This window comes from Phragmites australis, chromosome 18 (assembly GCF_958298935.1).
Source record: "Phragmites australis chromosome 18, lpPhrAust1.1, whole genome shotgun sequence".
Taxonomy (NCBI): Eukaryota; Viridiplantae; Streptophyta; class Magnoliopsida; order Poales; family Poaceae; genus Phragmites; species Phragmites australis.
The window spans coordinates 29,047,994-29,062,825 of NC_084938.1; the positions used below are offsets into that span (position 1 = coordinate 29,047,994).

At 49.1% G+C, this 14,832-nt stretch overlaps 1 protein-coding gene across 1 annotated transcript; it reads right to left on the bottom strand.

Moving 5' to 3' along the window:
* Positions 1–3,244: 3,244 nt before the first annotated feature.
* LOC133898369 (cytochrome P450 76M5-like) lies at positions 3,245–14,150 on the bottom strand. The gene is made up of 3 exons (XM_062339038.1): positions 13,243–14,150; positions 12,905–13,080; positions 3,245–4,024 (listed from the first exon to the last, which is right to left on the bottom strand). The coding sequence occupies exons 1-3, from the start codon at positions 14,113–14,115 to the stop codon at positions 3,583–3,585; spliced, it is 1,491 nt and encodes a 496-aa protein (XP_062195022.1). The 5' UTR covers positions 14,116–14,150; the 3' UTR covers positions 3,245–3,582.
* Positions 14,151–14,832: the final 682 nt, after the last annotated feature.

The window sequence follows — 14,832 nt, forward strand, 5'->3', positions numbered from 1 at the left end:
GACACGACCACCAGCACTAAAAGCAGACTCAGATGCAACCGTTGATACTTGTATGGCCATCACATCACGAACAATTTGTGAAAGAATAGGATACTCTTCTCTCTTATTCTTCCACCATGCTAAAATATCAAATTCACCACTGATCTTCAAAAGTGGATCTGACATGTATTTCTCCAACTCATTTGACTTGTACATATCAGGTTCACTTGTATCATATAAGAAGCTTTCTAGTTCATCATCTACATTTTCCATTAACACATCACCTGTGTTACAAGTTTCATGTGCTTTACTCTTTGTTGTTGAAGATGAAGGTGCAGAAGTAACATAAGATTGATACAATTTCTTTATCACACTAACAATCTCATCAAGTTCAACTTGATACATATCACCATAGAACTTCTTTATATAGAATTCTATTAACTTTTTCTTGTACCTAGGATCAAGGAAGCATGCCACAGCAAGAGCAATGTTGGATTTCTTCCAATATTTCTCAAACTTTGTACTCATAGCAGTTGCCATTTCACTAATAGTATTGTCCTCATGAACACACCATTCAGCAAGCAAAACCTTAATCTCACAAAAACCTCTATAAAACAAGTTTGCAGTTAGATATGCAGTACCAGAGAGAATGTTAGTAAGATCATAGAATTTCTTCAAGCATTGAAAAAGTTGTAGTGCCTTGTTCCATTCAGCAGGAGATGGATATATTTTCTCATACTTACGGCGATTTGAAGACTTAAGCCTCACAAAAGCAGCCTTGTAGTACAGGGCATCCCTCAGCATCAGATAGGTTGAATTCCACCTTGTTGAAACATCAAGTGAGAGACCTTTTGATGTGTCTAATCCAGACTCAGTAGCACACTTCATAAGTTCCTCCCACTGCAATGGAGAGCTTTTCACAGCTAGCACAAGTGCTTTCACTTTGTCAATTGTTCCTGAAATTACTTTCAATCCATCTCTAGCAACCAGATTAAGTATATGACAGGCACATCTCACATGAAAAAACAGACCTTCACAAACTAAAGAAGCATGAACATTCACATTGAGATCGGAAATTATATCATTGACTGCTACTTCATTTGCACTAGCATTATCCAAAGTCAAAGCAAACAATTTCTTCTCAATGTACCATCTAACCATAACTTCAGTGAAGGTCTCTGACAACCTTTCACCAGTATGCCGTCCTTCCACATGAAAGAAACCAATAATTCTCTTCTGAATATGCCAATCTTCATCTATCCAATGAATGGTGACACACATGTATGATTTATTCTGACATGATGTCCACATATCCATAGTTGCACTAAATCGACAATGGACAGTTTTAAAGTATGCATACAACTTCTCCTTTTCTTTCAAATATATATCCATTATTTCTTTTCTAATAGTGACACGAGACTTGATTGGAAAGCTTGGGCGCAGGGACTTAATGAAATCAACAAGATATTCATGCTCAACTATATTGAAAGGGTACTCATGCATAGTTATTGCCAAGTAAAATTTCTTTACGCTAGCTTCTTGATCATACCTGTAAGTCTGAACATGAGTAATGTCACTTCCATGATCTTTACCAACTTTGAGCTGTTGTTGTCCTTTTACAATACTATGTACTGACTTTAGATGGTTCTTAAATCCAGTGGTTCCATGGTTGCTCTCAGCTCTATATTTGGTCTTGCAATTTGGAAAATTGCAATACCCCCACAACTGCTCAAACTTCTGCCCGTTCACCACTACTATCTCTTTTTTCTTGGTAAAGTACTGCCAGACTTCAGATGTGCACTTCTTTTGTCTCTTTACAGTAAGCTAAGGTTGCTCTTCCTCTTGCTCATCAATACAAACAACATCTGGAGTTGCAACTACATCACCAGTGCCACTGCCAATAGTTCTATGTGCATCTTCACTTGGCACAGAACCCCTCTCACTTTCAGATGCTGCAGGAGTTGAGCTAGCTGTAACACTCACATTTGCAGGCCTCTTACATCCTGCAATATATTATAGATCAAACAAAGACAAATATCCATGAGTTATACTTTGCCAAGTGATGAATTGATTTAAAGTATTGTCATATCTGTAATTCAAAGTCAGCACATAGTATTTCTTCAAAATGGACTATGGATCACATTTAGAAATGGACTATGGATTTCTTCAAAAACCTCTATAACAATTGTGATAATTCCCTTGTCCATTCTGATATAGTATTTTTCAATGAAAATTCAAAGTTAAATATACACTATAGAGTATAGATACCTTCTGAAACGTCCATTCTGAAGGAAGACGGCGTGCTGACTGCTGTTCAGAATGCGGCGTGCTGACTGCTGAGTGTCGGGACAGTCGGAGGCCCGGGCGAACCACTGCTCCGCGCGTTGGCCGCTGGCTGGGGATGGCGCTGCCGCTTAGGACGACTGACGAGCAGTGTAGCCTGGAGACAGGAGACGGGGCGACGGCCGGCGCAGCCTGGAGACGGGGCGACAGCCGACGGGCGGCGGCGCGGCGCAGCTTGGGGATGGGAGACAGGCGACGCAGCTGTGGACGGCGGCCGGCACAGGTTAGGGACGGGGCGACGGGCGGCGCAGGCTGGGGAGGGCGACGGCCGGCGCAGCCTGGAGACAGGGCGACGGTCGACGGGCGGCGGCGCGGCGCAGCCTGGGGACGGGAGACAGGCGACGCAGCTGTGGACGGCGGCCGGCGCAGGCTGGGGACGGGGCGACGGGCGGCGCAGCTGCGCAGGCTGGGGAGGGCGACGGCCGATAGGCAGCGCAGTTGCGCAGGCTAGGGATGGGCGACAGTCGACGGGCAACACTGCTTGGGGATGGGGCGACGGCCGACGACCGACGCTGCCTGGGGACGGGGCGACGGGCGGCGTTCCGGCGTACGATGTCGGCTGGGGAGTGGGGATTGCCGGATCTAGCCCTAGCCGGAACTGCAGAGCCGGTCCAGCCGCCAGCCGAAGTGCGCCCTGTGGTCTGTGGACATGGTGTGGCTGTGTGAGACTGTGGGCTGTGGGCTGGGCTGGGCTAAAATTAAAAACGGGATTTTGGCGGAAAAATCCCGAATAAATACGGTATTTCGAAAATACGGTCGGGATAATAGATATACCGTTTTCGATCCCGTTTTCGCATGCACTTTCCCGTTTTCGAACCGTTTTCGCATAATTCCGAAAATACGAAATCGATCGGGTTAAAAGTAGAAAACGGGACGGGACGGGACAGGACGGGATTTTTCCCGCCCATTTTCAACCCTATCCGAAGATAACGAAACGTAGTGCAACAAAGTTCGGGTTGCTGCCACCCACGCACAGGTTCCGACTTAACAGTAAACAAAACAGTTGAAAATAAAATCTACTGAAGTTATCGCCTACTGCTGATAACTCTCGCTAACAGAACAGTAGAAACAGTTCAGGTTAAGCAAGTAGTAGTACATGGGTTAACCGACACCACGTGGCATTCTTCATTTATTTATTAGCGTACGTGTTTTTATCTAGTTTCGTCATGATGACATTAATTATTCTGCAGATATGGGTTTTAACACAAACAGAAATCGCGTATATAACCGCGCTAGCTGATGAGAATCGATATCAGTGCATCAATGGCACATTGGCGTTGGCACGGCCTTAAGTGGCGTAACCATGTTGAGGGATGTGCCGAACTGGTCCCTGACATCCACATCGCACGGTTGCATCCCCTCAGGCAGCCTCCACTCAAACGCGTGCAGCACAGACGCAAGGATCAGCGTCACCGACCTCGTTGCCATCGGCATCCCAGGGCACACCCTCCTCCCCGCCCCGAATGGCACGAACGCACGCGCGTCCATGCCCCGGAAATCCAGATCCGTCCCTAGGAACCTCTCCGGCACGAACGCCTCTGGCTGCGTCCACGACGCCGGGTCGCGCATGATGGTCCACACGTTGATGATCACCTTGGTGCCCCTAGGCACCGCGAAGCCACCCACCTCCGCGCCGTCGGCCATGGCCACGTGCGGCATCATGAGTGGGCTCGGCGGGTGCAGCCGCATGATCTCCATCACCACACACTACCGGAGACAGCTTCTTTGCCGAGTGCCTCAGGCACTCGGCAAAGGACGATATACACTCGGCAACGGCTTTGCCGAGTGCTACACTCGGCAAAGGGCGCTCGGTAAAAAATTTGTCGGCAAAGACCTCTTTGCCGAGTGCACTTTATCGGGCACTCGGCAAATGCTTTGCCGAGTGCTAAGCTGACACTCGGCAAAGGCCTCCGCTTTGCCGAGCGCCAATGAATCAAACACTCGGCAAAGGGGGCGTCTGTGCCGAGTGCCACCTGGAGGACACTCGGCAAACAGGCCATCTTTGCCGAGTGCCTGGACCGTGGCTCTCGGCAAAGCGGAGGCCTCTTTGCCGAGTGTCATGGCCATTGCACTCGGCAAAGTGACTGAAAACAGCCAGCCTTTTTTATTTGTTTTTGACATCCCATCCAAACAAACAGATATATATATATATATATATATATATATATATATATATATAACAAACATCACCAACATCACATATATATCATCAACAGCACATACATATCACCAACACCACATATATATCACAAACATCACATGTCTCACAATATATCACAAATAAGTTCACAAGTAATCCAAGTGCTCCATCATCTACAACCATAATTGCAAATAGAAGTACCATTAACAACTACAAGTATCATCACCAAGATGGTCAATGAAACTGATTTGGTGAATGATTCGCTGAAGCATGAGGATCGTTCGATGCCGCCGATTGATTCTGCACAAAGGAGAAGAGATTGCATGTGTGAGACAAGATAAATATATACCATACATGAATAAAATTTTCATACTCCACTAGGTTTGACCGTAAGCATGAACATACAAACTAAAACATTTATACTCACAGGAGTAGAATAGTGAGGAGGTGGAGGTGGAGGTGGAGCGAATAGCGAAGGTGGCGGAGTCACACCCGTAGCGGCGCCAATACTTTGCATGTACTGAAGAATCTCCACCATCCTCCGCTGCTCGGCCTCCATCGTCGCCTGCATTTGCTCCCGTATCCTCCTCTCTTGTTCCAGCTGGGCCTACAATATATTCACCCTAATGTTACAATAATGCAAAGGAAAGGTATGAAAAAACCAATGAACGACGAATAAACCAGGAATAACCTCGAGTGCCTCCACCCGGTGGTGTGAAGTGTCCTTCCGAGGTCGTATGGCCGGGCTCGTGCTCGTGCTGCTTGCTCGAATCTGGGAGAGACTGGGAGTAGCGGCCGAGTCGATTGCGCCGTCGCCAATCCAGTATCGCCCATGCTTCTTGCCTCCTCCCACCCTCATGACGACTTCTCCATCAAGGTCCTCGGTGCTCGGATCGTACTCTGGCCCATGGACCTCCCTTGCCATCGATGTGTACTCACTAAGGCGGTTGTGGACGGTCGCATTGCTGTACGCCTCGGGCCCGTCCTCCGGGTTGTAGTCGACGTCGGACGTCGCCTTGCCCTTGTGGGCCATAGCAAATGCCTTGAAGATGGAGCAAGGCTGGCCACCATGTGACGCCGACTGCGAGAAAAACAGCAAGATGATTAGAAATCATGCAGAATTGAGCGTTAGAATAAATAAATGAATTCGCGTACCCATGTTTCTGCGTATCCGCTGAGGTTGCGGCTGCCTTGATGGTGTGCTACACCTGGCATCATCAAACGCCGCTCCCGGCACAAGTTGTGCGTCTCCTCCCACTCGCGTGAGCACCACTTGTCCACCATCTGTTCCCAGCACTGGGGATGCGCGGCGCACCAATAAGGAATCATCTACAGGCCATCAAGTACATGACATATCAGAAGATGAAATTAAGCCTACTTAATCTCAAAAGGAATCAGTATTAATGTTCTGTATTTACCTGCAGGTACTGGTCCCGGGTCAGCGTCATGGTTCTTGCGTCCCTTTTGGTGACCTTCGTTCCAACGACGGTCCCGTGGTAAGTTACGACGGCCTGGATGCGCGCCTCGTAATGCATGTCCACGACGAGTTTTTTGCAGCATTTGGTAGCCACCGCATCCGCCCTGGCCTCATGTCCGTCCTGGCATCTAAAGAAATCCTGCATACAAACACGATGTATCCATTCATTATTTCAAGAATGTCCAATAAATATGATGTATTGAGCAATGTAGTGCGAGGAAGACTTACCCACAGCTCTTGCTTCACCCGCTCCGCCTTGTTGTTGAATACCCTGTGGGCCCGATCTGCAGCATCGGGGGCGGCGGCGTAGTGGTCAAACGAGTAGGCCGGCCCCGTCACTCCGGCGTACTCAACCAGGCCAGGGAAGTGCTCCTTGCACAGAAGACCGAGGATGCCATTGACTTGGCGTGTGTGAGCACCTCCACTCGCCACAATCGTCCAGTTCCTGCCCAAGTGATTAACAATCGTCCAATTTCTATTTTGATATTCAACATATCATATAAAGTAGTGATAACATCTAAAGTTACTTACTTTTCCCCCTCGGGTCGAATCAGCGGGCGTCTCTCACGAGGTATCGGTCGCTGAGGGAGGCTCGCGGGACCTCGCAAGTAGACGCTGGACGAACTAGAGGAAGCGGAACCCCCTGCTGTCGCCTCCTCCAGCGCGTCCTCCTGCGCCTCCTCCTGCGCGTCCTCCTGCGCCTCCTCCTGCGCGTCCTCCTGCGCCTCCTCGGCGTCCTCCTGGGGCACCTGCTCCTCCTCCTCCTCCTCACGCGACGGGGCGGCAAGCGACGACTCCCTCCTGCGGCTGCTCCTCCTTGTCCTTCGGTACAAGGACGTTAGCTTCCTCATCCCACCGCCCACCATCTTTGTTCAATCACCTGCAATTAAAAAGAGTAAACCAATAAGCACAGATAAACAAGAAGTACTTAGAAAGAGATGCAAAATAAACAAAACGTAATTACAAAATAACATAGTATTACATGTATTAGAAATAATCTTCATGATCGGGATTAGCTGGATCATAAGTCTCATCATCACTATCAATCATGTCGAAATAATCAACACTATCCGAATGAGCAATGTTGCCATTGTCATTGTCTAAATGTAATCGCTCAAGCATTTGTAAGTCCTTCACATTTTGCACCTCATCTCCAACGTCCTCTTCAATAACCGTTTCATTGTCTACTTCCATTCCGATCGCTTCAGTTAAGTCTATCTCAAACCTCCCTTCTAGTCCCTCTTCTTGAAAGAACTCTCCGTCATATGTGTTTGGGTCTAAGTTGTAATCTTCATCGTTTGGGACAGGCACTTTACCGTGTGGCGATACCCTGTGCACAATATCCCAACCCTTAAGATGCCTTATGGTTTGACACGCATATGGGAGATAATAAACTTGCGTGGCCTGTTGGGCCACAATATAGACATCGTCTCCTGGTAAGACAGAATCCTGTCGAATTTCGACTAGCCCAAGATTACAATATGTCCGCCTCGTTACTTCAGGATCAAACCAATGGCATTTAAATATGACGGGATTAAAAGGTTTGGAACCATGAAACTTGAGTTCGTATATTTCTTCAATTCTTCCATAATACTCGACCTCATCAACGCCGGGCGTAAAAACTCCGGAACTTGTGGTTCTTCGATTGGGCCGACTCTGCTCGTAGCTTGTTGTGCGAAAGCGATATCCATTCACGTCATAACCAGAAAATGACCTGACCCTATAGGCAAAGCCATCGGCAACCTGTCTCAACTCGGCACACATAGACGCATCCCTCTGGCCCTGCAAGCTCAAGCAGGATACATCGTTATATTATTCGCACGTACGAGTAACTTGGAATGTCAAACTACGTACGAGCTAAATTGGACGGTACCTTCCGTTTGAACCAAGAAATGAAATCGGGCATTCCATTTCCCGCACCCTGTCTAAGAAGGGTATCTACCTGCTGCGGGGTAGGATCCCTTGATTGACGCCAGAATTCATGAAGAAATTCCCTGTACCAACGAGAAACAAGGGGGTTGGATGCAGAATAGTGATGGCGTATTTAACAAGTTCGTTGAGAACTTACTGCATGTACGGTGCCACTTCGTCAAGGTTGGTCAACACGTATAGCATGATATGGCGCCACTCTTCATGATTCAAGGTCTTGGGGGTCGATGCACTTGCGCTTCCGAGTTGGCCTCGGAAAAGGCTGAGGTTCGATTCATTTTCGCCAGCATTGTAACGAGGGGGTGGATTATGCACGCTAGGGAGGTTGTCACCATAGTATGTTGTTGTGAAGTTCGCCACCTCCTCCAGAATGTATGCCTCTGCAATGGAAGCCTCGATTTTGCATTTATTTCTACATTTCTTTCGAAGAACCTTTAGACATCTCTCGATTGGATAGCACCAACGGCCCTGCACGGGCCCCCCCATTCGTGCCTCGTACGGGAGGTGCAAAATCAAATGCTGCATCGGATTGAAGAAGCCGGGTGGAAAGATCTTCTCCAACTTACAGAGCAACACAGGTGCCATTCTTTCCAAGTCAGCAATCACGGTCCGAGATAACTCGTTGGCACAAAGCTGGCGAAAGAAATAGCTCAACTCTGCTAGCACTAGCCAGACATGCTCAGGGACATAGCCCCGAACCATCGCCGGAAGAAGCCGCTCAATCCATATGTGGTAGTCATGACTCTTCATCCCTAAGACTCGCATAGTAGATAAGTTCACTCCCCTCCTCAGATTAGCTGCATACCCATCAGGGAACATTAACGTCTGGATCCATTCTAGTACTTCCCTCCTTTGAGGCTTGCTCAAGACAAAATCGGCCTTAGGCCTTCTCCATGTCTTGCCGCGACTAGGAGGCTTCATATGTTGGTTTGGTCTATCGCATATCGTTGCCAGATCCACTCTAGCCTTAACGTTGTCCTTTGACTTGTCAGGAATGTCCATGATTGTTGCCCAAAGTGCCTCGGCAACATTCTTTTCAGTGTGCATTACATCAATGTTGTGTGGAAGGAGAAGGTCATCAAAATAGGGGAGCCGAGTCAAGCCCGACTTATGAGTCCACATATGTTGCTCACCATATCCCACAAAACCACCTTCTGGATTGACCACGAGACCATCTATCTGTTCACGAACCGTGGCACCAGTCATTATCGGTGGTGCAGGGTCTGTCACTACGACACCTTTCGTAAAGTTCTTGATGTCTCATCTGAATGCATGGTCAAGAGGGAGGAATTGCCGATGTTTGTCGAACGATGAATACTTGCCACCCTTCTGCAACCAAATGAACCTCAGACCTTCCTTGCATACTGGGCATGGGAACTTCCCGTGAACACACCAGGCGCAGAATATCCCATACGCCAGGAAGTCATGCAGGGAGTAGTGGTACCAAACATGCATTTTGAAGTTTTTCTTTGTAGTTCGGTCGTATGTCCATACCCCTTCCTCCCAAGCACGGACCAATTCATCAATCACAGGCTCCATGAACACACCCATATTATTCCCCGGGTGTCCAGGAATTATCAACGACAAGAATACGTTCTGTCGTTGAAAGCATATGCCGGGGGGGAGATTGAGGGGGATAACGAACACGGGCCAACATGTGTATGGGGTAGCCATCATTCCATAAGGATTGAACCCATCTGTTGCCAGCGCAACACGTACATTACGAGCCTCTTTAGCTTTCTCATGATGAATGCCATCGAAGTGGGTCCATGCTTCACCATCGGATGCATGTACCATCCTGTCAGGATTGTATCGTTTGCCATTTTTGTGCCATGTCATCTGTTTCGCGGATTCCTCGGTCATGTATAGCCGTTGGATCCTCGGTATGAACGGAAGGTGCCGTAGGATTGTCACGGGAATGTCAAGCTGCCTCTTCTGGCCATCACCAGAATCTACCTCCAGGAACCTAGATGATTTACACTTTGGACAGTACTTTGCTTCCACGTATTCTTTCCTAAATAGGACGCACCCCTTCGGGCAAGCATGTATCTGCTCATACGGCATCTTAAGTGCACGAAGGAGTTTCTGTGACTCGTGCATGCTCTTTGGCAGAAGGTGACCCTCCGGAAGCAGGCTGCCAATAACTGTCAACATACCATCGAAGGCGTCTCGACTCAGGCTATACTGGGACTTCAACGCCATTATGCGTCCAATGGCATCCAGTTGAGAAACCTTTGTCTGGCCGTGAAGGGGTTTCTGTGCCGCGGCAAACATGTCGTAAAACGCCTTTGCGGTTGCCTCTGGCTCCTCCTCCGTACGTCCTTCAGCGAACTGTGCCTCGTGATAGTCATTTAACATGTTTGCTACCCCGGCCTCAGCATCATAATCCTCGACGCGTGGCCTCACCACCTCCTCTCTCGTACGATCGGCTTCACCATGGTAGACCCACCAGGTATAGTCTGCCGTAAATCCATTCTTCCAAAGATGTTCCCCCATTACCTTCTTCGTTTGTCTTTTCCTGTTTGCACATTTGCTGCAGGGACAGCAAATTTTACTCGCTCCTTTAGCAGCCACGCCAAATGCCCGTTCCAAGAAAGCATCGGTCTTGTCGATCCATTCATTGGTGACCTGACCCTGACTTGCGCGGCCCGTGTACATCCACTCACGGTCCTCCATCCTCTAACATATATAGCGGCGAGTAATATAAACATCAATTGCCTCTACACGACGTTCCTACTATCTTATAGGTGAGGTTAGGTCCTAATCCCACACGAGGATCCGTAGATGAGGTTAGTTTCCATTCTCTACTCCTATTCGAGACAGAATTTCGGCAGCACCTCCCCGCTGTTCTCCAAATACACGTCCTGCTAGGGAGAGTGTGTATCCGGAGAACAACAGGGAGATGATGCCGAAACTCTGTCTCCGATCGGAGCAGATCATGAAAACTAACCCCACCTACGCATCCGCGTGCTGTCCAAAAAACGTGGACAATTCGAAACAGATACGGTTTTAGATATGCAAATATCTGCATATTTCCAACCGTATCTCTTTCGAACGGGAGACGCCTAACTGGGTTACGTGATCTACAACATGATACGGAAAGAGGGGTTATACCTAGGGTGGCGGTGGAGTCAGGCGACGTGGTGCAGGCAGTCTCGCAGCGCCAAGGAAGGCGATCGGGGTCGCCGAGGTACTCCGGCGCCGCTCCGACTGGCTCTTCTCTGCCAAAAAAGAAATATAAAACTGTTAATACAAAATTTCGGCAGCACCTCCCCTGCACGGTGAGGTTTCCAAAACCTGCAACAAAACCAACGGCACGATAGCCGACATGCACATATATATGAACGGCACGATGGCCGACATCCACAAGATTATATCCAACCGCATATATATAACAATATCACAACCACTCCTACGACTACTTTGACTACCACCACAACTACTTTACCACTACTACTACCGCAACCATTAGTAATACTACGACGACGACGGTATGGCATACCTAGTGATACGGAAACGTCGGGAACGTGACAACGACGACCGGAGCGCCTCCTCCTCCTCCTTCTCCTTCCTCCTTCTTCCTCCTTCTTCCTCCTCCTTCTTCTCTTCCTCCTTCTTCCTCCTCCTCCTTCTCTCCCTCCTTCTTCCTCCTCTCCTTCCCTTCCTCCTTCTTCCTCCTCTCCTCCTCCTCCTCTCTTTCCTCCTTCTTCTTCCTCCTTCTTCCTCCTCTCCTTCCCTTCCTCCTTCTTCCTCCTCTCCTCCTCCTCCTCTCTTTCTCCTCCTCCACCGGCGGCGCTGGCGCGGGCGCAGGGGCCGACGGCGGCGGGCGCGGGCGGCGCGGGGGCCGGCGGCGCAAGGGCCGGCGGCGCAAGGGCCGGCGGCTGCGGGCGCAGGGGCCGGTGGCGGCGGCGCAGGGGCCGGCGGCGGCGGGCGCGGGCGGCGCGGGCGCGCTGGCGGGCGCGGCGGCAGGGGCCGGCGGCGGCGGGCGCGGGAGCGGGCGCGGGCGGCGGCGGCGGCGGGTGCGCGTGCGTGCGTGCGTGCGGGCCGGCTGGGCCGGGTACTTAAATCCCTGCTTTGCCGAGTGCCCCCGATCTGGCACTCGGCAAAGAGGGGTTTTTTAAAAACATGTGCAAATTCTTTGCCGAGTGCCCCCGATCTGGCACTCGGCAAAGAAAACCGGGATTTTTTTTAAAAAAATTTCAGGTCTTTGCCGAGTGCCAGAAGTATGGCACTCGGCAAAGACACGCTTGTCAAGATATCATGATATCATATGTGGAGGCTGTCATAAAAATTTGAGAAGATTTTAAGCAAGTTATCACGTACGATGCTTGCAAACCGAAGAATCTCCGAAGAAGTTGCTTAAAACCTTGCTGAGATTCTTCGGTTTGCAAGCATCGTACGTGATAACTTGCTTAAAACCTTCTCAAATTTTTATGACAGCCTCCACATATGATATCATGATATCTTGACAAGTTTCAAGATTTTCGGACTTTGTTTGCTTTTTATACAATTTAAAAACAACTCGATCGCAAGTTCGTGGTCATGTTTCGTGACCTTGATATTTGAAATTGGTGGTATGTTCCTGGATACGGTCTCACAATATACTAAATAACATGAATATCATTTTTCCATTCATTTTTTTTCATTATTCGAATGACTAGCAGTTATAATTTGAATTATCCAAGAAAATTCAATTAATTGAAATGAATTAAAGAAATATAGAAAAAGTCCGAGAAATGTGCCACATTGGAACATGGAGTACCAGGTACTGTATGAGGACTGTAGAAAAAATTTGGAGGCCAAAAGGGGGGAAAAAAATTAGGGTTTGCCGAGTGTTAAAAATTACACTCGGCAAAGACCCTCTTTGCCGAGTGCCAGATGTTTGCCGAGCGCTGGCTCTCTGGCACTCGGCAAAGATACTCCTTTGCCGAGTGTCCTATTTCTGGCACTTGGCAAAGAGGGTCGTTGCCGAGTGTCCGATAAAAAGCACTCGGCAAAGTATGGAACACTCGGCAAAGACGCCGTCTCCGGTAGTGACAGTGCGGAGGTAGGGTAGCTTGTCGATGTCGGACTCGTCAGGATGCTGCTTTGAGTTGAGCACTTGCTGCAACTCGCCGCGAACTTTTGACATGACGGCCGGATGCCGGAGTAGCTCGGCCATCGTCCACTGCACCGTGAGCGAGGTCGTAGCTGTCCCGGCCACAAAGAGATCCTGGGCACAAGAAATGTTTCAGCTCAGTAGTCCACAACTCCAGATGGAGTAAACTGCCCAAAAATATTGATCATTAAATAATTAATTGTAGTAAAGAATAGGCTAATTATAATATGATACCGTTGAAAAAAAAAGACTCAATAGTACGTCATACTTAATTACCAAAAGAAAGGACTTGACTGTCTGAAGGCTGAACTGATCCGCTGAGTGAAGCTGGAGGAGCACATCTAAAAAATCCTCTTTCCTCTCACCTCCTGCGCTCTGACGGCGGTTGATGACCCCGTCGAAGAAGTCATAGAGCCTCTTCATGTACTCAGCGTTGTTCCGCCGCCGGCTCTGCAGGTCTAGCGCGGCGAGCACGGGGAAGAGGTCCGACAAGTTGGGCTTGGTGATCTCCTCGACCGTGTCGCTGATCAGCATCTCCAGCTCCTGCGCACGGTCGGAGCTCAGGTCGGCCACGTCCTCAGAGAAGAGCACGTTGGACATGAGGTTTAGCATCCCAGAGAGCACGAAGCCGCCGACGTCCACGGCCTGGCCGGCGTGGCGGCCGCGGAGGCAGCCGACCAGCTCCCTCACCTTCTCCTCCCGCACGGCCCGCGTGGCGTCGAGGCCGCGCGCCGAGAAGAGGTGGTTGGTGCACACGGCGCGGAGGCGCTTGAAGAGCGCGCTGCTAGCCGGGAGCCATATCATGGAGAGCTCGTGGTTGCCGAGCACGCGCGCGGCGTCGTTGACGGACCGCCCGGCCAGGAGGTGGTCGTGCTTCTGCAGCGCGTCGCGGGCGCCCGCGGCGGAGGAGACCACGATGGCGTTGCTCGTGCCGAGCTTCAAGGACATGATGGGGCCGTGCACCCCGGCGAGCCTGGCCAGGGAGTGGTGCAGCTCGCCGCCCCGGAGGTCCAAGATGTTGCCGAGGAGAGGGATTGCTGTCGGGCCCGGCGGCCGCCGCGCATTGCTTTTGCGAGAGGTGAAGATTTTGTAGACAAGGCAAGAGGCGACTGAAATGGAGAGGAGACATAGTATGGTTGAAGCTCCCATTCTCGATTCTTAAGTTGTGTAGGCTGCTCAAGCTTCTCTTGTCAGCCTCTCTTAAATAGAAGTTGAGGTCCAAAACAAATTTTTTTTAAAAAAAAAGCTTTATTAACTTTTACCGTTACATCAAATTGATACAACCGCATAAAAATTATCCCTGACCTCTGTATATTAATGCACACAACCAAACACAAACAAACACAAACGCCCAAAAAAAGCTAAAACAGTTCTCCGCGGTTTTTATTATGCTTAAGCTAAGATGCGCAGTCTAGACTGCCATCCAAACCGGATAAAGAGCTCCGTAGCCACTCTCTCCAAACGTGTGCATGCCGAAGACACTTGCTTGTGTTGTTCACGTTGCTGTAGCACAGACCACACACAGAGCCAGTGTGTATACGTAAAAATAACCTGAAGCCAATGCCTAAACATATTTGGTACACTTCACGGTTGGTAAATATTTAATGTCACCTAAACTATGAACCATGCAAAACGGGTAAAGTGACAATCAAAGAAGATGTGCTTAATTGTCTTCGATTTGTAACAAAAGCAACATTTTTTTATCACCTATTCATTGTCTTTTACTTAAGTTATTCTTTGTTAGCGGTACTCCTTTTTTACATACCAAAGGAAGATTTTTTTTATCTTTAATGGTATTTTTAGTTTCCATATTTGATTGTTCTGGATTATCTCGCCCCCTTGCACTAGCGCCCTATAAAGAGAGTT

Coding starts and splice junctions, on each gene's coding strand:
- LOC133898369 (XM_062339038.1), bottom strand. CDS start 14,115: ATGGGAGCTTCAACCATACTATGTCTCCTCTCCATTTCAGTCGCCTCT. Junction 13,081..13,242: donor CAGTCAAGTCCTTTCTTTTG/GTAATTAAGTAT, acceptor TCTTGTGCCCAG/GATCTCTTTGTGGCCGGGAC. Junction 4,025..12,904: donor CTACCCTACCTCCGCACTGT/CACTACCGGAGA, acceptor CCGGTAGTGTGT/GGTGATGGAGATCATGCGGC.